This window comes from Bubalus kerabau, chromosome 8, assembly GCF_029407905.1.
Source record: "Bubalus kerabau isolate K-KA32 ecotype Philippines breed swamp buffalo chromosome 8, PCC_UOA_SB_1v2, whole genome shotgun sequence".
Lineage (NCBI taxonomy): Eukaryota > Metazoa > Chordata > Mammalia > Artiodactyla > Bovidae > Bubalus > Bubalus kerabau.
The window spans coordinates 66,082,344-66,106,818 of NC_073631.1; the positions used below are offsets into that span (position 1 = coordinate 66,082,344).

General features: G+C 41.6%; 1 protein-coding gene across 1 annotated transcript in view; it reads right to left on the reverse strand.

The window, feature by feature from the left end:
* BMPER (BMP binding endothelial regulator) overlaps positions 1-24,475 on the reverse strand; it is a 253,318-nt gene that overhangs the window by 164,266 nt on the left and 64,577 nt on the right. The window contains exons 5-6 of the mRNA XM_055590429.1: positions 22,604-22,694; positions 18,245-18,327 (exon numbers count right to left, since the gene is read on the reverse strand). Of these exons, the coding sequence (XP_055446404.1) occupies positions 18,245-18,327; positions 22,604-22,694 (174 nt within the window). The remainder of the gene's footprint in view (positions 1-18,244; positions 18,328-22,603; positions 22,695-24,475) is intronic.

Consider the following 24,475-nt stretch of genomic DNA (forward strand, 5'->3'; position numbering starts at 1 on the left):
ACGAAATACACATAGGAAGTTGAAGGCTTAGTATGAGAAAAGAAAAAAGGATGTAACATGTCCCATTGATATTTTTACAATGCTTATATGTTGAAATGTTAATATTTTTTATACAATGGGTTAAATATAGACTCTTGAGAGTCCTTTGGACCGCAAGAAGATCAAACCAGTCAATCCTAAAGGAAATCAGTCCTGAATATTCATTGGAAGGACTGATGCTGAAGCTGAAGCTCCAATACATTGGCTATCTGTTGCCAAGAGCCAACTCCTTGGAAAAGACCCTGATGCTGGGAAAGACTGCAGGCAGGAGGAGAAGCGGGCAACAGAGCATTAAATGGTTGGGTGGCATCATCAACTCAATGGACATGAGCCTGAGCAAACTCTGGGAGATAGCGAAGGGCATGAGATAGCGAAGGATATAGGATAGTGAAGGATAGGAAGGAGATAGCGAAGGGAAGCATGGTGGGCTGCACTCCATGGGGTCACAAAGAGTTGGACACAGCCGAGAGACTGAACAACAAAATATAGTATTAGAATTCACTTTACCTGCTCTTACTTCTTTTAATGTGACTAGTAGAAGATGAAAATCTTTGCATTTTTGACTTTTTATTATATTGCATATGTGACTCCAATTACATTTCCCTTGGACAGAGCAGAGTTACTGTTATTAGAACAGTGCTTAGACTTTCCCATTACAAAGAAGCAACAGATAAAGGCTAGCAGCTCCTTAAGTGATGAGAAAGAATGACTGCAAAATACTGTCTCCCAAAGGACAAAAAGTAAGGCTTTGGGATTTGAAGTGAATGAATCACTAGTGTGTGAAAGGCAATAATAATCAGACACCAAGGAGCTACCTGTTAGGTTTCTCCTCAGAAAAACAATCCAGGAAACTCCAGTTTAAATTATTTAGGTTCGATATATAAATGTGTATCCTAAATGAAAACAGGTTACCATTGAAAGAACTATAACTGAAAAGTATTCAGCCCTGCAGGAAAGAGAGCCATCTACTAAGTGCTAGTTACTAGAGTAGGTACTTTGTACATATTAGCCAAAGAAATCCTCAAAATCTGGAACTTCTTTAACTTAAAAAAAAATGGGGGCTGAGGAGTTTTGATTCCAAAGTTTGAAAGTTTCTCTGAAATCTTCTATTTCATTTCTATAGGAAGCTGTATACTTTTTGTTTTGCATTAAACTCTTCACTCATGGAACAGCTTTGTAGGTCTTGTTTTCTACAGCAGCCATATTAGAGATGGAGGAAGAAAACATAAGGTTCCTGAGCATTTTTTGCTAAGAAGTAGTTCCTCATTTTATGAATGAAGAAAGTGAGTTCTAATGTATTCACTGTGGGAGGAGCAGAACTAAATTAAATCCTTTCCCCACGGATTCCAAAAACCATGTCCTTCCAACAGGGCCCACTGGCCAGGGCCCAGGTGTAATATACAGAATGCACAGGTTGGCCCCTAACTCTGTAAACACTCTCTTCATGGCCACCCCACCCCACGGCAAACTCAGGCCTCTTCTATACCAACATTTGGACAACACCTGGAATGGGGAAGCAGCGGGGTTAACACGGAGGAAGAAGCAAACCCTCACATCTGCATAGGCTTCAGGGAACAAACGCTGCCGAGAAGGCCAAGGGACATGCTTTCCTTAGAGAACCTCAAAATTCTTCCAGAAAACCATCAATCTCCTACTGCCTGGTTTTCCACTAATGTGGAGGCACGTCAACCTACTGGAATGTCTTTCCATCTTTGAGCTTTGAATCTAAGATTGTATAGTAATTGCAGACACACTAAGCCCGACCCATCCAGCAATATAAGTGAGGAACCCTATAGCCAGAGTTCTCCTGGCTCTCACTGCCAGCCAATCTTATTGCAATACCCTTGCCTTGGGATGAAAAAGAAGAGCTTCCTCTGTCTCTAATTACTGCTCTACAAACAAAACCTGCAAGTCCATTCTAGGAGTAAAGAACTTCATGTGATCCAAACTGGATGAGTCTCTTGCTCCTCATTCTAGACATTTTGGAAGCATCAGAAATGTCTTAGTATTTCAGAGAAGCATTATGATTAAAGAGTCAGAAATGGCTTGTCTTTTTTAGTTTTTTTTTTTTTTTTTCTTTCTTTTTGGGGCTTCCCAGGTGGTGCAGTGGTAAAGAATACACCTGCCAAAGCAGGATACACAAGAGATGAGAGTTCGTCCCTGGGCCAGAAGATCCCCTGGAGTAGGAAATGGCAACCCACTCCAGTATTCTTGCCTGGGAAATCCCATGGACAGAGATGCCTGGTGGGCTACAGTCCATGGTGTCACAAAGAGTCGGACATGATTGAGCATACATGTGGTGGCATAGCTAGAATAACAGGTAAAGACTTTTTTGCATTTTTAACATAATTTATAATATTAATGATTCACAAATGTGCATGAGTGTGCATTTGTCAAAAGTCATACATACGTATGCCAAAGAGCAAATTCCATTGTGTATTAATTCAAATTTAATTTTTTAAAAAGGTAAATTTTAAAATGTGATGATGATCTATTATTATATTAGAAAAAAATAATTTTTATTAACTGGTATTTTGAGTCTGTCCAATAATTTTCTGCCTGGGAAAATAAAAGCCTTTTCTGAGCTGGGTAATCAGGGAATTATAGAACTGGGAAGGCTCTAAGAATTCTTCCTTTTACTTATGGGGAAACTGAGTCTCAAAGAGGTTAATGGGATGGTTCCAGGCCACACAACAGGCCGGTGACAGAAGCAGAGCAGGACCCATGTCTCTTCACACTCAGACCAGACGCCTTTTGCCCACAAAAATTCCCTCTAAGGGACACACATCTGCATGTTTAAGACTACTCAAAACGATATAGTAGCAAAAGCAAAACTTCTAAAAATACCAAAAGCTTCATTACACTTTTCCTAGTGGTTGGTCAAATGATTTTACTTAATATAGAAGTTTAGGGTCAGCATCCAGTGTGATTATATGGGAAACCTTGTTTCAGTATATGAACATTTTTGTGTTGGAAAAAACCCTCTTCCAGCCTGATGTTTTTCTGGCGTGTGTTCTGTTCTTTCACTTAGCAGGCTGGATTATTAAAGACAGCTGTGTTCATTGTTTATGAATATTATGGATGCTGAAAACCTAATAACAAAACCAAAAATTCTCAAGAGTCCCCTCCCTCTCCTTTTCCTGAACTTGAAACTGAAAAGAAACATATTTCCCACCAATGTCAAGACCAGTCACTCCTGTCATCTACCAATCACATTCCTCAAGTCAGATCAGTGAAAAAAAAGTACTGTAACATCAAACAGCTCCACAACAAAAATCTGAAAGTATATGAAAAATTTATTTTGTCAAATCAAGGCATAAAAAAATTAAGATATGGATCAGTACTAATGACGTGGTGAGGGTAATTTTTCCTACTCATTTTGAAATTAAAATGTTACTTTTATTATTGAATTTTAATGCTTAAAGTATGAACCCAGGATAGTCCTTTATAATGGTGGTGGTTTAGTCACTAAGTTGTGTCTGGCTCTTGCCATCCCAAGGACTGTAGCCTGCCAGGATCCTCTCTCTGTCCATGGGATTCTCCAGGCAAGGATATTGGAGTGAGTTACCATTTCCTTCACCAGAGGATCTTCCCAACCCAGGAATCGAACCCTGGTTTCCTGCACCACAGGCAGATTCTTTAGCAACTGAGCTATGAAGGAAGCCCTGCTGACTTGTCCTTCATAATAAGTAACTGCTTTTATTGATGTTTGACTATATTATAAATTTAATCTGACCAAAAATGAAACTGGTACTTTTTCTCCCCACTAAAGGGAATGTCACTGACAAACTATGGGCTTTTCCTTTTATTCACTGTGAATATAGGAGTTTTTTTCTTTTGTTTGACTCCAGCAACATTCAGAAGCTTTCCAAAGTCCTCACACAGAACATGCGGAACATCATATTGTTAACCACAATCATATTATCTCATTCTGCTATGTGTATCATGAAGAACAGAAGAAAGGCACTAGAGCAAAAAATAAGCGCAAAGAATTATGTAACAGATGTGTCTGACGCTGGATATAAGGTCACGTTGTTTTGTACATTTCATGGTAGAGGTTTACTCTACTCCTGGAAGCCTATCCCCTTTCCAAAGAGTGAAGTCCACTCAATAGACATTTCCAGCTGGCTCTTCTAAACCACAGCTAGAGAACTTAGGTGGGCTTAGAAGGGACGATTCACGGCTGTAACTCAGTGTAGGCTCAGAGGTGGGCTTTAGAAGACAATGTCTGATGTGCGCACCCCCATCCTCCCCTGTGTATTTGTGGTCCAGTATTCTCCCACCTTCAGGAGAATGGTGCAGCCTGGGATATAAATACAGCACTGCTTACACTGAACAAGTGGTACCATTTAAAATTCCACTTTAAGGGAATGGTGGTAATTGAAGCCATTCACAGGACCACAAAAGCACTGCCACCCTCCAAATTGAACTTTCAAACGACATTTAAAAGGTGCCAAAACGTGTAACCAATTCATTCAAAAGATATTTGTGAATATCTAGCAGTACAGAACTCGGTGATGATTATTTGAGGAGAGGCCAAGCTAGCAATGAAAATGAATTTTGCTACTTTACTAAATAAAACAGGCTGCCATGCTGAGATACTGATGAGAATGGAAAAGGGTCAGCTTAAGGAGGACCAGGAAATGACAGGGAAAACAGAAACATGAGGGATGGGAGGAGGGATGGAAGAATGGAGAGCTATGAAGCAGAAACAAGGAAAGGGACAAAGAGAGTAGGAGACCCACAGATATCCATTTTTTAAAAGATCAAGAAGAAATAATGAAGAAAATGACCCAAAAAGTTCTGGAAATATTCTAAGGTACTGTGACACTAACATTTTATTCTATTTTACTGGCAAAATAGAATATTTCTTTTAGTTTCATTAATGAATGTCTCCTTTCTCTTCCTTCCACCCCATGGGAAGATATGTGCTCAAACTTGCCATCATTCCATGAGGCCCTGAGGAATCAGAGCTCACCCCACCCCCTACCCCAGCCACTTCACACAGTACTCTGAAGTCTCCTCACCAGTTCCTTTAAATGCTTTAGGGTGGAGTCCCTTCCTCTCCAGAGTTATTATATATCCTTCAGGTTACCATGATCATTGAAAGAAAAAAATGTAAATATATTTTAATGGGTCCAGGAATACATGTAACATTTTTTTCCTCTTTCTTTTTTATTTTTTAAATTATGAATGTATGTATGTTCATATATGTTATATTTGATATGTTATGTATGATATCACTTACAGGAGACTTGGAAAATATAGAACAAGGCTACATATAGTTCTACTATATATTTCAATTATTTTTAAAATTTTTAGTTGGCGTTTCCATACCAAACTCTCAAAAATTAATAGAATGAATATACAGTGATATAGAAGGATATAGTAGACCTGAAAAGCACTGTGAACCAATTAAAAAAGTGAATATTGAATGTATTGCCTTCAAAATAGAAATGAAGACCCAGGTAAGAAGGTAGAAAGTTCTAGATCATACAACTCATTTTTAAGAACATGGATACTCAAATCAGAGAGTGAAAGACTAGTCATTTAGTCAAGTATTTACTGTTTCCTATGTGCAAGACATTGTACTCTAAGATGGGAGGTACATAATGCCTGGCCACAAGAAGCTGAACATCTAAAACACAGAAGGAGGAGAAGCAGGAAAGATGGGATGGAGCCAGATGAGATGGGAGCCAGAGCCCTAGTGGAAGGTCAGGTCTGGAAAGCAGGAGGGACCCTTCTCACTGAGCCAAGAAAGAGAAGCTTGAGAAGACAGAGAGATGGGAGGCTCTAGAGCCACAGGCAAGGGAAGAGGCACTGTGGAAACTCAAAGAATAACTTCCTTTGAGTGTGAGGGCAGGTCCAAGTCACTCTCACAATGAAGTCAGGGATGGGAAAAGAGAAGCTTAAGCAACGAAAAGTCTTGGACAAATTAAATTGGGGACCTGACAACTCACTTTTTTCTTGGTTAATATGTTTGGATCAAGATTTGAGGGGAAAAGACTGGAAGAAGACACGGGATTTCAGCAAAATCTAACATTATCCAACAGGCAGTATACACATGAAGATCAAACTATACATCCAGCACTTTTTCAGTGTTTTTAAAAACACATCTTAATATAAACAGCAGAAGATTACCATCCTTCATACACACATAAACTTCGGTAGAACTTTAACCACTCAACAGAAAAACGAGAAAAACACACATTTACAGAAAAAAATGCAATCGACCAATAAACATATGAAAGATGCTCAGTTTCAGAAGTCAAATGTTAATGAAATCAAGATGTTCAGATGGAAAAATAGCTTCGGTAAGGAAAATATACACCTAGGTACTGTTGACTGGAGTGGAAATTAGGACATCATTTATATGAGGTATTTTAACAACACTCACATACACATCTTAAAATGTATTCTTGATCCACTAATTAAACTTCTATGAGCTTAGTTTAAGGAAAGATTAGTTTTCAAAGACATTTGTTACATTATTCATAATAGCGAAAACTGAAAACAATGTTAATTTTTAATTCCAGAAAAAATGATTAACTAAATCATAGTATACTGACAAACTACCCGTCAATGGATTCAATTTGACGGGCAAGTCACTCCAGTGTACACACTGGGAACACATTTCCCCCTCAATTTGTGCTTTTTCCTTTAGGCGATAAGCTAGTTCTGTTGGGGGACCCTGTTAGGGAAGGGAATTGTTGGACCATACTTGAGCTAGAACTGGTTCACTGGGGAACTAGTTCATGTGGGGATAAGCCTATCCTAGTTGGAATTAGTTCTTTGGTTTGTAGTGTAAGTTTGGGAGTTGGGACCCAATCTGTTGGTGTATCAATGTTGCAATTTTTCTGTGGAATTTGTACACATCTTTTGTGTTGTGGTGTGGCCATACTTTTAAAAATGGGAAGTATTCCACCTATCAATGGGAACTACTCCATCTGTCTCAAAGGAGAGCCCTTTGGGGCATATATTGGATAAATGGGAAAAATACAATCGTGAGCCTATGACTATGCTATTGTAATAGTGTGTGGACCCAACACGTGTTAGGATCAGAAGAGCAATGGCCCCTAAATGGCTCACTCAACTATTATGCCATCTCACAGTTAGAAGTGTTTTGCAAAAGAGCAGGGAAAAGAGATGAGATACCATATGTAGAAACACTTATGCTATTGCATCTGAAGAAAAAGGAATCAGAGGACTACCGCCTTATGGTGTGGAGGTCTGAGAGAAAACCCAAGGGGGTACCTAGACAAAAAAGCTTAAACAAAACCCAGGAGGTAAAACAAAAACCAACTGAGGAGCCACCAGAGTTTCTAGAAAGGGTTTATCAAGTTTATAGGAGCTACACAAATATAGACCCTGAGGCCCCTGAGAATATAAGGATGATAAATATGAACTTCATCAAGCAAAGCACTCTAGAGATTAAAAAATTCCAAAAATTAGATGGTGAGTGTGAAATGAATCCTCAATTAGTAGATCTTGTTTTTAAAGTTCAACAGCAGGGAACAATGACAGAAGCAAGGAGATGTGAAACAGAATATAGCTGCTCTGGTAACAGCATTGAACGTGAGTAGCCTAAAGGAGGGCTCCCAGATGGCTCGGTGGTAAAGAATCTGCCACTAATGTAGGAGATGCGAGTTCAGTCCATGGGTCAGGAAGATCCACTGGAGAAGGAAATGGCGACTTACTCCAGTATTCTTGCCTGGAAAATCCCATGGACAGAGGAGCCTGGCAGTCTACAGTCCATGGGGTCACAAAGAGTCAGACATGACTGAGCAATTGAGCACATACTGACAAAATATTATGCAGCTATGAAAATTATTTTAAATGACTTTTTAATGAAATAAAGATATGTTCATAATATAAAGTTAAATGAAAATAACCAGGATGCAGAATATACAATGTGATCTAGTTATATAACTATATGAAAATATAGAGAAAAAAAGTTGGAAGGAAATATGTCAAATCATGTTAACTGGTTTTCTTGAGTTGTACAATTACTTCTACTCTTCAATATATCTGAACTTATAAAAATATTTTATACTTGGGATATATTATCATATATAATATTATTATCTTTTACGTGGCACACACAAAAAATGTTACAGTATGGCTTGATTTTAGTAAGTATGCCCAAGTCAATAGATTGAATTACCTGGAAAGAAAAAGTGAAATCCTCTTCATCTCTGAACACTCAATACCTAACACAAGATCTAACACAAAGCAGGCACTCAATCTTTGTTAAATTAGTAAATGACTAGCTGGCTATAGAGACAAGAGATGGATGAAAAGATACAAGAAAAAATGAAGGAATAGTTGGAAAGTTCTTCACTCTTTAGTAAAATCAGTATTTTTCCTGGACTTTTCAGACATGAAAGGCGTTCATTGTGTGACACATCTTGAAAGAATAAAAGAAAGAGGAAAACAATTACAAGGAATGATCTTTACAAAGATATAATGGGATGAGATTTAATCAATGGAGCTTGTTTTTCTGCATGCATGCTGCTGCTGCTGCTGCTAAGTCTCTTCAGTCGTGTCTGACTCTACGACCCTATGGACTGTAGCCCTCCAGGCTTTTCTGTCCATGGGATTCTCCAGGCAAGAATACTGGAGGGAGTTGTCAAGCTCTCCTCCAGGGCATCTTTCTGACTCAGGGATCAAATCTGCATCTCTTGCACCGGCAGGCGGGTTCTTTACCACTAGTGCCACCTGGCCATCTGAGCCACCAAGGAAAGAGAAACAGTGAAAGGGTAATCACTGTCATGCCCAACTCTTTGCGACCCTGTGGACTATAACCCCCAAGCGCCTCTCTCCATGGAATTCTCCAGGCAAGAATACTGGAGTGGGTTACCATTCCCTTCTCTAGAGGATTTTCCCAACTCAGGGATAGAACCTGGGTCTTCTGGATTGCAGGCAGATTCTTTGCCTTCTGAGCTACACGTTTTTCTCCCAACTATCAATACCCATTCTGAAAGTCACTTAAATTCCCAAATGCATCTGCTTCTTACATGGATAAGAAGGCTATCCAAAATTGATGATTAAACTCCGTCAGTGACTATTACAAGGAACAGATAGGACCCACCAGATAAACATTTATTTCTATCATCTTTGGAAGCCGAGGCACTGAGCATAGCTCTATCCCAGCAACAAACACATTCTCTTTGTGTATTCATAATTTCTTGGCAAACAGATACACTATAGATCACACTGTCTCCATTCTCCAACTGATGTGAGGGTAGCAGATACATGTTCGTCATTCACTCTGCCATCACTGTGACATACTTAGGCCGAACGCTCAAGGCGGAATTATCTCTCCCTCGAAATATCTGGTTGCTCTTCATTCCATAGATTCAGATGGCATGTCCCACTTTCAAATGTCTACAAAAAACCATACATTGGGTATCTCAAAATGACATGGGTTTGGTGGGGGGCGGGGTTGGTAGATGGGATAGAAATAACATGTGACTATAATCACATAGTTCAGGATTTCAATTCTTACTAACTTTTTGACCTTAGGCAAGCAATTAAACTTCTCAAATCTCAACTTCTTCACCAAAAAAATGGGGCTAATCCCCCTAGATATATAAGACTATCTTGAAAATGAACATTAAAGCACTATATATATCTGGCACAGAGTATACACTCAGTAGAAGTAGCTGTTAGTATCAGTAATTCCTCTATAAAATCATTTGCTCATCTCTTTCAAACTATGTGTTTTCCTATAAATGCTCAAATGTCACACAAGAAATTTCCTTTCTAACTCTTTACCCTATTAGGCTCATTTTTCAGATGGTGGCTCCCAATGTATAAAAATAATTTTACAAGAAGCTTCAACTATAAAGTATATAAAGAAATAAACATTAGGAACCTTAGAAACCACAAAAAAATAAGACATGTATGGGGATTAAAATTCAAGTGTTGGCCTTAAAATACATGAGACAGGGTTGAAATAGGATTTAAAATATACAACAGTATTTCAATCTTTTTAACATCAAAAAAATTGAGCCTCTTGTTGCTTTCAGGAACTTACTGAAAGTATTAGTAACACAGATAACTCAACCAGGCTCATGAACTCTTTAGGACGAGCCATGAAGCTCACCTCATAGTTTCCACCAATATGTATCTCATGATACATGTATATGTATATCATGATATGTATATCATGAAAATTGCCCAATCCAAGTCAAGTCCTTATGTTCAAAAACTCACCTTAATTCAGCCTCCCCCACCCCAAAGAACTTCACAAATATCCTATCTTTGTCCTCTTCCTTCTAAAATAATATTTTAAGGCTCTGTCAAGGTAATCATTGATGACCACAGTAAGCAATATCCTTAGCTCTGCCTTACTTTGGTATTATTTTCAATAAGCAAGAATTTGACACCCCTATAACAATAGCTGTACATTTATGTAGTCACCCTGAAGAGAATGGCATTAAATAGACCCTCTAATAGAAGGTTGACAGAGAAACCACAATTGCTCAGATTCATCCTAACATAAAACCCCAAGATTCAGGACCTCATGGTCTAGCCAAAAGCAGGCATAGTACCAGCCACTTTACTAAGCAGATTGAGGCCCCTTTTAGTGGCAAGTGCTATCCAGCCCTTAAAGAAAAGCCTTTTATTTTTTAAATTGACTGTTCAAAGCCAGGATCTTTCTATCCTCAGAGTGATGGTACAACCACAATGCAATATGGAACACTGCAGCAATTACATCAACATTTCAAACTAGTTTTGAAAACTACTCTGAGGGGTTTTGGCCCACACTGCTTAGAGAAACTGCCCACATTGATCTAATTCACTCAATAATTGCTCAATTCTCCAATTTATTGTCCAAATGTAGCCAAATTTCTCCCCATGGACAGGGAAAACACAATGATAGCCTATCACTAAAATGTGCCAAATTGCACATATTACCAAGAGTAAAGCAGAGTCCATGTGAGAGGACTCAGGCATCGAGGGTACCAAGTTCTCATGTCAGAGGAGCAGTGCCGTGGCTGGGAATAAGTAACTTGGATTGCCATGGCATCACGTGACCAGGAAAATGACAAGCTACCCCACTGCGTCCTATTACAGGGAAGTACAATCTGAAGCTGGATAGACTGGAGTGGGGACAGGTCAGACACATCTCCCATATTTCAAGGCAAAGTCAGCTCTGAGGATGGAGAATTATGCTTTCCTTTCCAAGCTCTGCCACAGAGAGTGGCCCCAGTCATTGGCCAGTGCTTCCTGCCACTGCATCTTTCTGTTGCCATGAGTGGTGGAAATCTTTGAGACTGAGGCAACACTTTTCAAGCAAGACATCCTTAGGGAAGTCATCCATATTCCAAACAAAGCAATTTATATTAAGTACTACAGCGGCTGCAAATACATCCATCTTCCTTGCAGAAATGGAAAAGACAAAACGTGCTGTGGAATATGAAATAGCAGAGAGGGGAAAGAGGCAGTAGGGAAAGAAATCGAAATCAAAGTCAACACTCATTCATTCCTGAATTCAGCAATTAGTATGAATATCCATTATGCATCAAGCACCAAAGATACAAGAGTTACCATTGGGTCAGGAAGATCCACTGGAGAAGGGAATGGCTACTCACTCCAGTATTCTTGCCTGGAGAATTCCATGGACAGAGGAACCTGGTGGGCTACAGTCCATGGGGTTGCAAAGAGTTGGACATGACTGAACACTTTACCCTCAAAGAGTTAAATAAAATCATTACACACAAAAATATCTAATTAGGAATCCTTTTAAATGTTTAGGAAGTAAAGTATGGGCTGCTCTACAGGGTTTAGCAACAGTACCCGATCTAGTCTTGGGAGTCACACAAGCTTCTGGAAAGAAGGAATGTTTGAGCTTCCAAGCGCAGGATAAGTGGTGTTAACTAGGCATGGGGTATCAAAACATGGAGCAAAGTGGAGAGAAGAAAGAAAAAGCAGCCCAGGGAAAGGCCAAGAGCTGTTAGACCAGAGCTCCTCAAACTTTATCTGGAAAATGAATTTTCTGAAAATCTTGCCAAACTGTAGATTTCAATTCTGGACCTGGGGTAGGGCCCAAACTTCTGCATTTCCAGCAAGCTCTCAGGTGAGGTCAATATGGCTGGTCAGGTGCATACTTTGTGTAGCGAGGATCTGGAGGATCTGCCCAGATGCCAGAGCAGAGAGAACGAGGAAGGGTCAATGATGAGGCCAGAGAGCCTGGCAGAGGTTGGACCATGCCAGGCTGTGCACAGTATCTTAAGGAATCTGGTCTCAGAGGAATGGGAACCACGAAGATCTCCATTTCCTTTGTTCTCTCCAAATAACCTTGCTGGGAGTTTCATTTTCCCTGAGAGACAGCACTTTGCAGTATCTAAAGTACAAGTGAGAGCAAAGGTGTTTATGGACTCTGGGGCTTCTAAGAGCCAATAAAGTTCAGCTCCTTCATCACAGACAGACCATTAACAAGCCATGTTTATTAGTAAAAATCCTCAGAACTTAATACACCTTTGTCAGCAAAAGTAATTGATCTTGGCCTGTTAATCTGGCTGGTTTTGCAGACTGAGGACTTGCCACTTTTATTTTAGAGTGTCCTACAGCTCTGTGGGCTTCCCTACTTCAGTAAGTGATTTCCAAGTACATAGAGCCTATAGGGTTCTTAAAACAGTTTGGTAAAACAGAATACAAACACCTCTCGTTGGCACCCTGGCCTTTAGCCTTACACGCCTGAAGACATCAGGTCTTCCAGAAATATCTGTACCAACTGCCACCAGCCTGAACATTTGACTGAACAAAGGCACAGTGAACGGTTTGCTGTTCAGTATGTTGTTGCTTAGTCGCTCTGTTGTGTCCACTCTTTGCGACCCCATGGACTGTAGCCCACCAGGCTCCTCTGTCCATGGGATTTCCTAGGCAAGAATACTGGAGTGGGTTGCAATTTCCTCCTGCAGGGGATCTTCCCATCCCAAGTATCGAATCTGCAACTCCTGCATTGCAGGAGGATTCTTTACTGCTGAGCCAGGATGGAAGCTCTTGTTCAGTTAGGCAGGTCATAAAAACTCAAGCTCAGATGAATGTTCAATATACTTAATAAATTTGCTTCTGTCTTAGGAAAGAATCTTCTTTCATTTTTAAAATGAACACACACCATGAGGAATGCACTCTGCTATGACTCAGACAACACTAAGGAACAGCTCAAGGAACTCAAATGTCCACTGCCCTGACAAGTACCAGCTCTCTAGAGGAGTAACTCTTGGCTCTGTCATTTATGTACAGCGGGAACGTGGGGAGGACACAGTTTCACAAGTGATAGTGAAGCACTGCGTTTTCTCCATGAATCATAATGCTACTCACACCGAAAAATGTGAGACGCTCTGCTTCTGAAATGGGTAAGAGCGAGAGGTTGTGAAATCCTCTCCAGATATCGTCAAACATTAGCATGTTCTCAGCTGTCTGGAATGCTGTATATACTGTCCTGACCTGAAGCAAGGATGAGAAACCATGTGTGAGGCATTTGTTCCATTACCCAAGGAATCCATCTCAGTCAGATGGGGTGTCTTTCTGGTGGTCTGCTTTTGTCACCGCATCCGAAAAACATGGGTAGACAGATTTTCACAAATTTGGAGAATGTAACAAAGGAGGCTGGACGTAAAATACAATTTTCATGGTGTATAATATTTACTTGAAAAGCTGGCAATTCATCCATCAGAGATGGGTAATATACACTAGAGATGTTTTACACATTATGGGGTGTGCTCCAAGGCAAACAGTAACCTAATGGGACTAGGATATTTATCTAACAATAGCTATTCTCTAAAGAGCTTCAGACAGTAAAGAATCTGCCAGCAGTGCAGGAGATTCAGGTTCAATCCCTGGACTGGGAAGATCCTCTGGAGAAGGCAATGGCAACCTACTCCAATATTCTTGCCTGGAGAATCCCATGGACAGAGGAGCAGCCTGGTGGGCTACAGTCCATGGGGTCACAAAGAGTCAGACACAACTGAGTGACTAACACACACACACACACACACATTCTCTCAGGCAAGAAGGAGCTGGCCAGCTTTAAAGGGCAGAACTGTCACAGTTTGGAAGGAAAGAGATTACTGGTTTAGTGTACACCATTACGAGGTAGCAATATGAAAGCAGGTGAAGATTGCTAGCCAGCATCACTGAGCACCCACATGGCTAAGCTCAGAGGTTAACAAGATGAGCATCAGAAAACACACCTCCCTCCCTTATGGAGGACACGGCCTGACACTGAACAGGAAAATGCTCTGGTAATCACGCTACAATGGGGCAAGGGCTCACCTGGAAGTGTGTGCACGTGTGTGTTTTGTGTGCATGTGTCTGCACATGAAGGAAGGAGGGAGGGACAGATGGCAAGTAAGCCAGCCAGGGAGAGCCCTAAGCCTCAGGAATACAAATGAGAAAACAGTTTTTTCTGCTTCTGCCTAGAGGCATGGAGTGGTCAGGGAGTTGCCGTGGGTGATGATAACAAACTTTGAAAGGCCAAGCACTGACCAGGTGAAGAAGGATAAGAAAGGTATTCCAAACAGGGGTGGAGACATGAGCAAAGAATGGGAGGCATAAGGAAGTAATGGGTTTAGGGAAAAAACTCGTAATCCAGGGACAGATGGCATGCGTATGTACCTATACTCATACATATTCAGAGATACTAAAATAGTAATGTCTGTGCTTGTGTGCATACATACATGTACCTGTGTACACACACATATATGTTGTAGCCAACTGCTGCGGCCCAACCCACCTCTTTGCACTCGCAAACCTGAGTGTACACGCCAGACATCAGCTGCCCTGCATTCTTTCTCTTAGAGGCCACTTTGCCACCTGAGAGGCAGCTCAAAAGGGTACCCAATCAACTCCCCCATTGGAGCAGATGGGAAATGGTGCAACCATAACTCATCTCTCTCACTGTCAGGCAGGAAATTCTGAGGCATGAATTCCTTTGGCTTCCCAAGTCTGCCGGCAGGGGTGAACTCTGGTCAGGCATGGTGATCCACGCTTGGTCACATACCCTCAGCTAGTTGCCTCTCCCTTCTGATCTCATCTCTGCTCTCCTCGGCCAGTATCCTCCATCTCCCATGAGACTCCCTACACCCCAACCTTTGCTGCAAGGTCTGTTTCTGGGGGAATCCAAAGTTAGACATGTAAATGTGGGTCTGTATTTATATTTATAGGCATGCTTATATAGACATGGATATGTGTGTGTGGAGAGATACGCCCATAGATACAGACATTTATGCATGCAAATATATATGCACACAAACACCACATATACACCCAACGCATCGGTGTGTTTCCATCTCTCTATTTATAGTACCATTGTTTTCCTTTTTACCAAAGCATAGCGGGTAACTATACATAGTCTTTTTAAACTGGGGCATCTGCAGCTTCCAGGGGCATACCCTTCCTGTAACCTCCTCAGTGGATCACCCAGCCTCGCACAGGTCCTGTCCGAAGCCCTTGTCCAGTTTCACCCCCTCACTCCCAGCACTGTCCACAGTAAAGTGTCCAAGCCCATGGCCAGAGTGCAGAACCTTCGCACTCTGAGTCTCATGGGGCCAGGGCCAGGCTGCACATTTGCAATATTGCCTTCTAAAGCAAACATCTGTCCAGTTGCCAGTCTCAGGACAGGGCCATCTGCTGCCAAGACATTGCCTCTCTCTCTCTCTCTCTCTTACGTTTTTTTAGCATACTACATCAAAAGATAGCAAAATAAAAGCATATTAAAAACCAAATTACTTTCATGAAAGTGAAAGTGAAGTCGCTCAGTCGTGTCCGACTCTTTGTGACCTCATGGGCAGTAGCCTGCACCAGGCTCCTCGTCCATGGGATTTTCTAGGCAAGAGTACTGGAGTGGGTTGCCATTTCCTTCTCCAAACAAGCTGCAAAAAAGAAAGCTTATGCCTCAACTTTTGTATTCACAAAAAGAAAAACTGCTCTTTTGACTCTACCTATACCCAAGCCAACTCATAAATGTCCTGTCCCCAAGCAAGAGCTCCATCTCCTCTTCTCCTTCCCTTATTAACTGACAGGCTGATGCCAGGGATAGTTGACGCCATTAGCTGCCCCTTATGTGCCAAGGGTGGTAACATGGAGAACTAGAAAGAATATAGGATTAGGAATACAGAAATGTAGGAGATTAGAATACATAGGGATAAAGAAAATGATATAGAATATAGATCTGGAGGAACTCATGAGAAGGAAAGCCTGGGCAAGCAACTACTTCTTTGGATTTTTCTTTCTTCAACTGAAAATAAAAGCAGAACTTGCAGGGGCCTGAATTTGGCCCTCTGGTGTATTTCATTGATCATGCAGTGTCTTTATAAACACACAAAGTCTGAAGACCTTGAGTGCATGAGTATATGACTCTTTACATATAATCTCTAAACTCATTTCCATTCCCAACATCGGATAGCTTTGTGTGACTGTCATTGGCGAAACTGCGGGAGCCTCCCATCCTCCCTGCCACCTTCTAAATTTTCTCCCCAAGGAGGCTCAGTTGCCTAAACTTGGCCCACCTTTATGGAAACAATAATTCATTCAGGTGCAGATTTAAAGTTTTCTATTGAAGTTTGCCTTGTTTTTCCTCAATCTATCCAAAAGAATGAGATGAAAATAATTTTTTTAATTATCAGAAAATTTTACAGCTACCAGTGTGGAAGAAATAGAATTGTGAAATGGGCAGTATTTAGTGGCAAATAGAAATTATTACAAAAACAAAGAGCTATTTAGTCATAATTAGCAGGAAAGGAAAAACATGGAAGTTGAGTCTGAATATGCAAAATCACGTTCATCTTCATTAATTAGCTACTTTTGTGTTTTTATATATTCTTATAAGGTATTTTCTATACCTTATATTACATATTTATATTTACACATACATGGTATATAATGTACATATACCTTATATTACATATTAATTTTTATATCTATATCTACATCTTGTATCTATCTATAGGTATAGATATAAATATCTATCTATCTATAGATATAAATACTATCTATCTATAGGTATAGATATAAATATCCTGTGTCTCCTTCCTTCTCTCTCCTTCCTGTCCTTCTTCCCCTTGCAAAAATTATAACCCTTGGTCATGCTTACTTTAATCTGGACTCTCTAAGTTGTATGTGTATGTGTGCTATAGGAAGGAGGAAATATTTTGGAAAAGACATGTAGAGAAATGACAAATACTATGATTTATGATGATCCACATATGATTCTGCTTTGATGAAGTTAGGATGCTGAAGTTCCCCGTGTATTTTTTTTTTAATATTCTGAGATGAGTACTGTGTGTTCTTTACTGCAAAAGATTAAAAGCTTAAAAAATATATGGTTGTACTAACTCCCTACTGTAAATAACTTGGAGCGGCTGGTTAAGACTAGAGCCCCCATCATCATCAATACCACCACCATCACCAATGATTTTCCTCCAAATTTAAAATACATTAATAAAAAATATCCCTTTAAAACTATAACATATGCCAAGTTCCTTTTTCACTCCTAAGCACTATGAAGATGTCCTTAGTCTGTGAATTACAAATCAACAGTGCTTAGAAAGGCAAGTCTGCAGCTTTGTCTCACTAATCCCTTCTCTGCCCTGAATCCACAGTTTAGGGGTCATTTCCTCCTGTCCATTCTCCTCTCCATTGGCATAATTGGCCAATCCTCAAATCAGCTTCTCTCCAAAGCAAGCTACATTTATCGCCATCTGCTTCCCATTTGACCACACTAAAGAACTCAACAGCTGCCTAAGCAAGAAGTTTCTCTGGCCCAAAGAATGGAGAATCCATGCCTGCCCAAAGAAGGCAGGTGAAGGGAAATCAACCCCTCTCCCTCACTCTTTAGACCAGTGGTTCTCAATCAGGAGTGATCATGTTCTCTAGGACACATGTGGCAATGTCGGCAGACACCATTGCTGGTCACAACTGAGAGGGTGAGTGCTCCTAAAATCCAATGGGTAGAGACCAAGGATCCTGCTAAACATCCTACAAGGCACAGGACAGCTGCTACCTGTGAACTATCCAGCCCAGAATATTAACACTGCCAAGGCTGAGATACCCACCTTAGAGAGCTGAGCTTTGTCCTTGGTTCCACATCAGGAGGAAGAGGAGAGACTATAAAGAGACTTAGGGCTGGAGTTGGTGAGCTGAAGGCACAATTAACCAAAACGAATACCCTGGGAACATCCAAAGCAGTACTTACAACACAGGAACACTTGGTACACTTGTCTCCTTCTGGCTGAAATTCCTCCCCTTCTCGGTACTGCACCCCCTCAAACACACAGCCTGGAAAGCAACACAGAGTTTCGAATCAGGGCCACAGTCTTGATTCAGCTTGAAATTATATCCTTCTAGCCACTGAGCAACCATCCCCACCTCCACCCTCAACTCGTACAGAATAGTCCTTCAATCAGAGGACAAGAGTGCTTCGAAGTAAAAAAAAAAAAAAAAAAATCCTGTAGACTACAAAAGATCGACATGGACCCAGAAACCTGAAGATGCTAGAAAGCAAACAAAATGTTGGAAGTCAGGTTGGCCTGAGCAGCAACAGTACAGGGTTCTGAGCAGTGCAGAGTCTGAGGAGCTTACCAGCACCACCCCAATCACAGCCAGGGAACCAAATTCCAGGGGAGCTGGAAGAGGCAAAGAGAAGGTCAAGCCAGAGAGGTCAAGGATGAGCTTAGGAGCAAATGACATGAAGAGCTGCCACCTGGAGAGTAGCCAGAAGTGGCCAGCTTCTGCCAGACCCTTCGCACTCCTGACCTCACTCTATCTTCAGTGAGCCCACAGAGCATGGGCTCTGATCACTGCCCCTGCAGGGGAGGAACACGTGGCCCAGAGAGAGGAAGGAACTCATCCAGCTGGTAGCGCTGGGTGCTAACTCAGCTCCGACCCACTGGCCCTACCACACAAAGGGCCAGACACCAAGATGAGAAAGGACAAAGGCAAGGCAGGAGGCACCACACAGGTTTTCAGTCCCACCCTGTGTGTTGTTGAAGGGGCTAGGATGTCCCCAACAAGTTTGGCTAAAAATAGGCCCAAGAGCCAGAAGGTGCCTCCTATCAGAAAGATGCTGAGGTTGCTGCTCTATTCTTGAGTGATGTGATATCACAGATGACCAGAAGAACAGGCTGGCCAATGACCCTGCGCCACATGCGCCATGCACAGGAGGACTGTCAGCTAACGGCAAAGCCTCCTTCCTCAGGACTGCCTCACCAGCTGCCTTGCCCGGATAGCTGAGGTCACTTTCCACAGATAGAGAGTGTGGAAAGCAGCACTTCCAATGGGGAAACTCAGCAAAGAGGGCTCTCGTGAAAAACCGACTCACGCCCCTGAGAACAGGTGTTCAAGGCCTATCCACTAAAGCCATCAACACACATGCCCAGTCATGTATGACTTTTTGTGGCCCCATGAACTGTATGTAGCCCACTCGAATTTTTCAGGCAAGAATACTGGGGTGGGTTGCTATTTCCTCCTCAAGGGGATCTTCTTGACCCAGGGATTGAACCCACATCTCCTGCATTGACAGGTGGATTCTTTACCACTGTGCCACCTGAGAAACCCAAAGTTGTCAACAGAACCCACCAAACTCTCAAAGCAGCTGGTTCCTGACAAAAGGAACATCTGAACATATGAGCATTGCCCATAACCACCCGATCAAGCCACCAGACCTGTTCATTTTAAAGCTAGATATGAAGCCTTTTGTTCAACTGAAACACATGGAGACAAATGTTACTGAAGCTGAATAGCTGGGTGAACTGTGGCTTTCAGATCTTTCTGATGCCCACAGCGAGAGCCAGGAGAGGAGCCAGAGCCACCCTCCTGCTGTTCTGTTTGATCCAGGAGACCTGATAAGCTTGGTGCCCTCCTCGTGGCCATATCTCAGCACTGGTAATAACGGCAGGTGCCCAGTCATCTCTTTTCAAAAGACATTTCCAACAAAGGGTCTTTAGTGCTTCCATATATGTTGCACCACTGGTTCTGTCATACAGACTGCCAGACAGGTTAACTGCACAACCCACACAATAACTTAAATAACGAATTTTTAAATGAAAATTCTTGCAAACTGTTCCCTTCACAGCCCATCCTCCTTGAGCAAAGAGTAAGACGAGAAAAGAAGGAGCAGACAACTAAGAATGTCCTGCAATCTGTTTCAGGAAGAAACTGACCACAAGTTGTACATGTTTGTCATTATGGGGAATACCATTCCATGATCAATGACAGATGCCAGTCCTTCTGAATTACAAGGAGAATACCCCAAGGCCTCAATGGACTGTCCCCTCTCTAAAATTGGCTAAGGCCTCCTTCCCAAGACCCAGGATAATGCAGTCTGGATGCGGCCAGATCTGAGTCTTCTGATTTTCATGCCAAAGGTTGGTCTTTGAAATTAAGGAGAGAGAATAAAGTTGATTCTTGACCCCATAACCAAGGGCAGAGTGCCTACCCAGATGTCAGGGGGCTAGTGTGCAGCACTGGCAAGCTAATGTTTTACCTTTTTAGTTTATATTGGGGTATAGCCGATTAATAATGTTCCGATAGTTTCAGGTGCCTAGAAAAGCAACTCAGCCATACATATACACAGATCCATTCCCCTCTAAACTCCCTCCCATCAGGGCTGACTGGCAAGCTAACTTTTAAAAATTTGCTTCCCAGGGCATCTAGACCCAAGTTGAATAATGATCACGGTGTGGGGTAGGGGCAGGTAGTACAGTATAGCAGCCAGAAAAGAAAAGAGGCCAGGGACCCCAACCCCACCTTTGGACTTATCCTCATTGAGTCAAATTTCTGCCTGTGTGAACTAAAAACACTACTTCATCCCTTACTGAAATGGTGGTGAAGACTTAACATTACAATATGTGCAATCACAGAGCTCAGCCTTTCCTTCCTGGGAACTCAACTTAAAAACAAAATGAGAGAAGCAATTGCTCAAATATGATAACTTCAGCTGCTGAAATAAATTCACTCTGTTGTTTCTATACACATACTTTCAAAGGCAGTCTAAAAATATGACTATCTTCTAAGTGAAAAGGAATGTTATATATGCCGAGTTGATTCTGCACCAATAAAGCGACAGTCTACTCAATCCAACTGAATTCATATTTAACAGTTTTGATATCTTTTAAATCTCTATGGCATATAAAATTTGCTCTGTTATCAATCTCAAGCTTGGCTGTGCACAGAAATTATCCAGGAGGCCTGAGTTTCACCCTCCAAGATTCTGATGGAATTGGTCTGGGATGCAGCCTGGGCATCAAGATTTATTTTTTAAAACTTCCCAGGTGATTTTCATGTGCAGCCTAAAGAATGACTGAGCTAACTTAATAAAGATCCTTTAGGCATTTTAGAATATGGTTACATGATGCAAAGCATTCAGTGCATTCAGAGGGGAATGGTACTCAAGCAAACTCTGTTTGATAGATACAAAATAACTGAGTTATGGAAAGAATTATTTTACTTTCAACTGGTTTCTGGCCTTCACTTAAGCTTATCCAATAATACAAGCTTAACAGAAATTGCAGTGTGAAAAGGAAGCTTGGCTCAATAAAGACTGTCCAGGGAACTCAGGAAGGTTAGGAGCAGTGGAGAGAGACTGTCCTCACTGTCATTCAAAGATGAGGGAAGTCTGGACCCTGGAAGGGACTCAGGTCTGGGAGCATGGCAGACTGTGTGGAGGGAAACGGCAGGAGGGGAAGGGACCAGGGGCTCATCTTCACAGAGCATCCCACGATGGTGCCTTTGCCATTTCCTGGGAAGGCTCACAGAACAGAAGGCCCTTTGGAGATTTAACTTCAAAAGCAAAGAGAAGTAGTTGTGAGTATCGCCTCCAGTGAGGAAAAGCACTCAGAGTAAAACCCCAAATGTAGAACATCTGTTGAAGAGTATGGGCCAGGGGCTTAAGGGATCAGAAAAAAATCTCTCACCTCAAAATCCCCGGGCTCGTACCTAAGGGCAAGAAAAGAGGCAGGAGGCCTTTGTAATCCTGTTCAGAGAAGTAAGAGGAAACACTCCAGCCACTGGAAAGGAAAGATCGCTTTGCTGTCAGCTAGGCCCTGGGGCCCTGTAAAAAGACAGTGGTTCCCAGCCGCTGCACCACGCAGAAAACTGAGACCGGCAAAACCTTCAGCTAAATCCACTTAGGGACCCAGCTCTCGGTGTTCAGAAAACATCTGGTCGCCTCATCACCAAGGCGAGCCCCGGCCAAGGTATTGCAATATGAGGCAGTAAAAAGACATTTCTGGAAGCAAGGGAAAGCCACAACCTTTCCTTCCAAAATAAGCGTTACCTGTGGCCCTGTGGAGTGGAAAGCAGGCCTCCGGAGCCTGGAGCATCCTTGCCAAGACCTACAGCACATTGCAGTCATCCCGGGCCCACCAGAGTCCAACCGGACATTTCTATGCAAAGAAGTTTGCTCTCCTCACCCATTAGGTACACAGACGTAAAGGGAGAAAAATTCTAAGTCGGGAGTGGGAAAATCATGCATGCTCAAGAGAACCCCGAAGGATTTCAACAGTGCTGTACTGTACCAGGGAGCTGCACTGCCTTCCCCTTCCTGAGAGGTTACCTGGACACGTGGGGCAGCATGTTCCCAGATGCTTGGAGGGGTTTTTACAATGAACGACACATCGCACCTCAGACTCTGTGACAACGCCTTCCTGAAAAACAGAATGCCACAATCAACGTCAGCCCCAGTATTCCCACGGAGATTTACTCACTTCTGGAAAGTAGCCAAAGAGGTAGGAGAATTTGAACACGAAAAGTACAAAGGGGGATAGGCGTCAGGTCCATAGGTCCGTGGCACAAACGAGGTCTGATGGCTCCAGTTTGTCCATTGCAAAGCGCAAATCTTGTCACCTGTTCTCTTCCCTGTTCTGGCTCTTTCTCTTTGACTCTGATTTCTTCCTTTCTTTCTTTAAATCTAGTATTTAAGATTTCCTTGCTGTCTGTCAGTAGCTGACAGAGTCTAGCTGTTCATTCACAACTGTTTTAGGTTTTCAACATGTACTATATGATCTATAATTGTTATTACACGTTAAGCCATTAATTATAAGCCACAAAGGGCAAACATAATATCCCAGACTGGCATCTGGAGACCCAAATCCTCACCACCCTTCCAGGAATAACTAGACACCAGCTCTGCAATCGTAGACATTTCTCTGGGCTTCCCAGAGAGCCTGGCTCTCACACAGCAAATGAAGAGACCAGATAAAACTATTTTAAAGATCATACTATATTATGTTAAAGTAGAGACTTTCGGTCTTAATAACAAAATCAAGGGACTCATTTGCAACTGATCTTTTGACACTAGTACTTTAATGTTGATTGAAACATTTTTTTAAATTCAATTTTCAGAGTTGGCCTTTGAAGGTTTTTCTCTATATTCTCTACCCACTTTATAAAATGGTTTTGTGTGTTTATTAATTTTCTTTCAAGGGGAATGGTAACAAAAGGTAAAACACTATGTAACAATCTGACAACTAGACAATTTTCTTCATCGAGCCTGCTACTCTATCATCTCAATCCAACAAGGAAAGTTACATCCTAAATGACTTCACATCTGTCAGACCTGAGGCTTCCACTACCAAGAAATTTATTGTGGTCTATATCACATCTGGAAAGGAAAAAATGTCAAAATTCCAGCAATATACAACATCAAAAAAGGAACTGGCCTTTAGTTATATAACTGAAGCAATGCAAAAAGTCCAGGATCAAATTCCCTTTAGTATCTGCAATGCAGATGCAGGATTCAGGTTACTCCCCAGCATGAATTTCCTGTCTCTGATCTTCAGATTTTCCTCTTCCAGTAAGACACTAAAAGTGGAAAATAAAGGTAAATTTTCCACCATCAAACTCCTTCAGTAAGAAGACATAAGAAATAAGCTAGAATTCAACTCAAGTGGAAATTAACCGGATCATTAAACTAGCTGTTCTGGTCTGGTACCAAGTTGTACTCAGTATACGCAGGCTCTACCAGAAGTGTTTTAAATGACAATGTTGCTCATTCTCACAACCACTCTATAAGGTAGTACTATCCTCATTTTATGGGCATGAACGTGAAGTCTGGAGAGGTTAAGTAACAAGTTATGTAAATGGCAACAGCCATATTTTACTCACTACACTACACTCTCTCTTCTGTTACTCATTCTGTGTCCTGAGAAGAAAGATCTTGGAGAGACAGGTTGCAATTGTGTCCTTCAGCAGAGGAGCATCTTACATGCAGCAGGAAGTCATCTTACATGACTTCCCTGATGGTACCAGTAAACAGTCATTTCCTACATACATAGATGAGGTCTCCTTCCCTAAAGAAGGAAGAAAGTAAGAAGGAGTGGGAAGGTACTAACTGAGAGAAGCCGAAGCTTTTTGTAACTAACAGATGTTTGCCTTTATGGTGATTGAGTAAAATGATATTTTCCCTGGTGGCTCAGCAGTAAAGAAT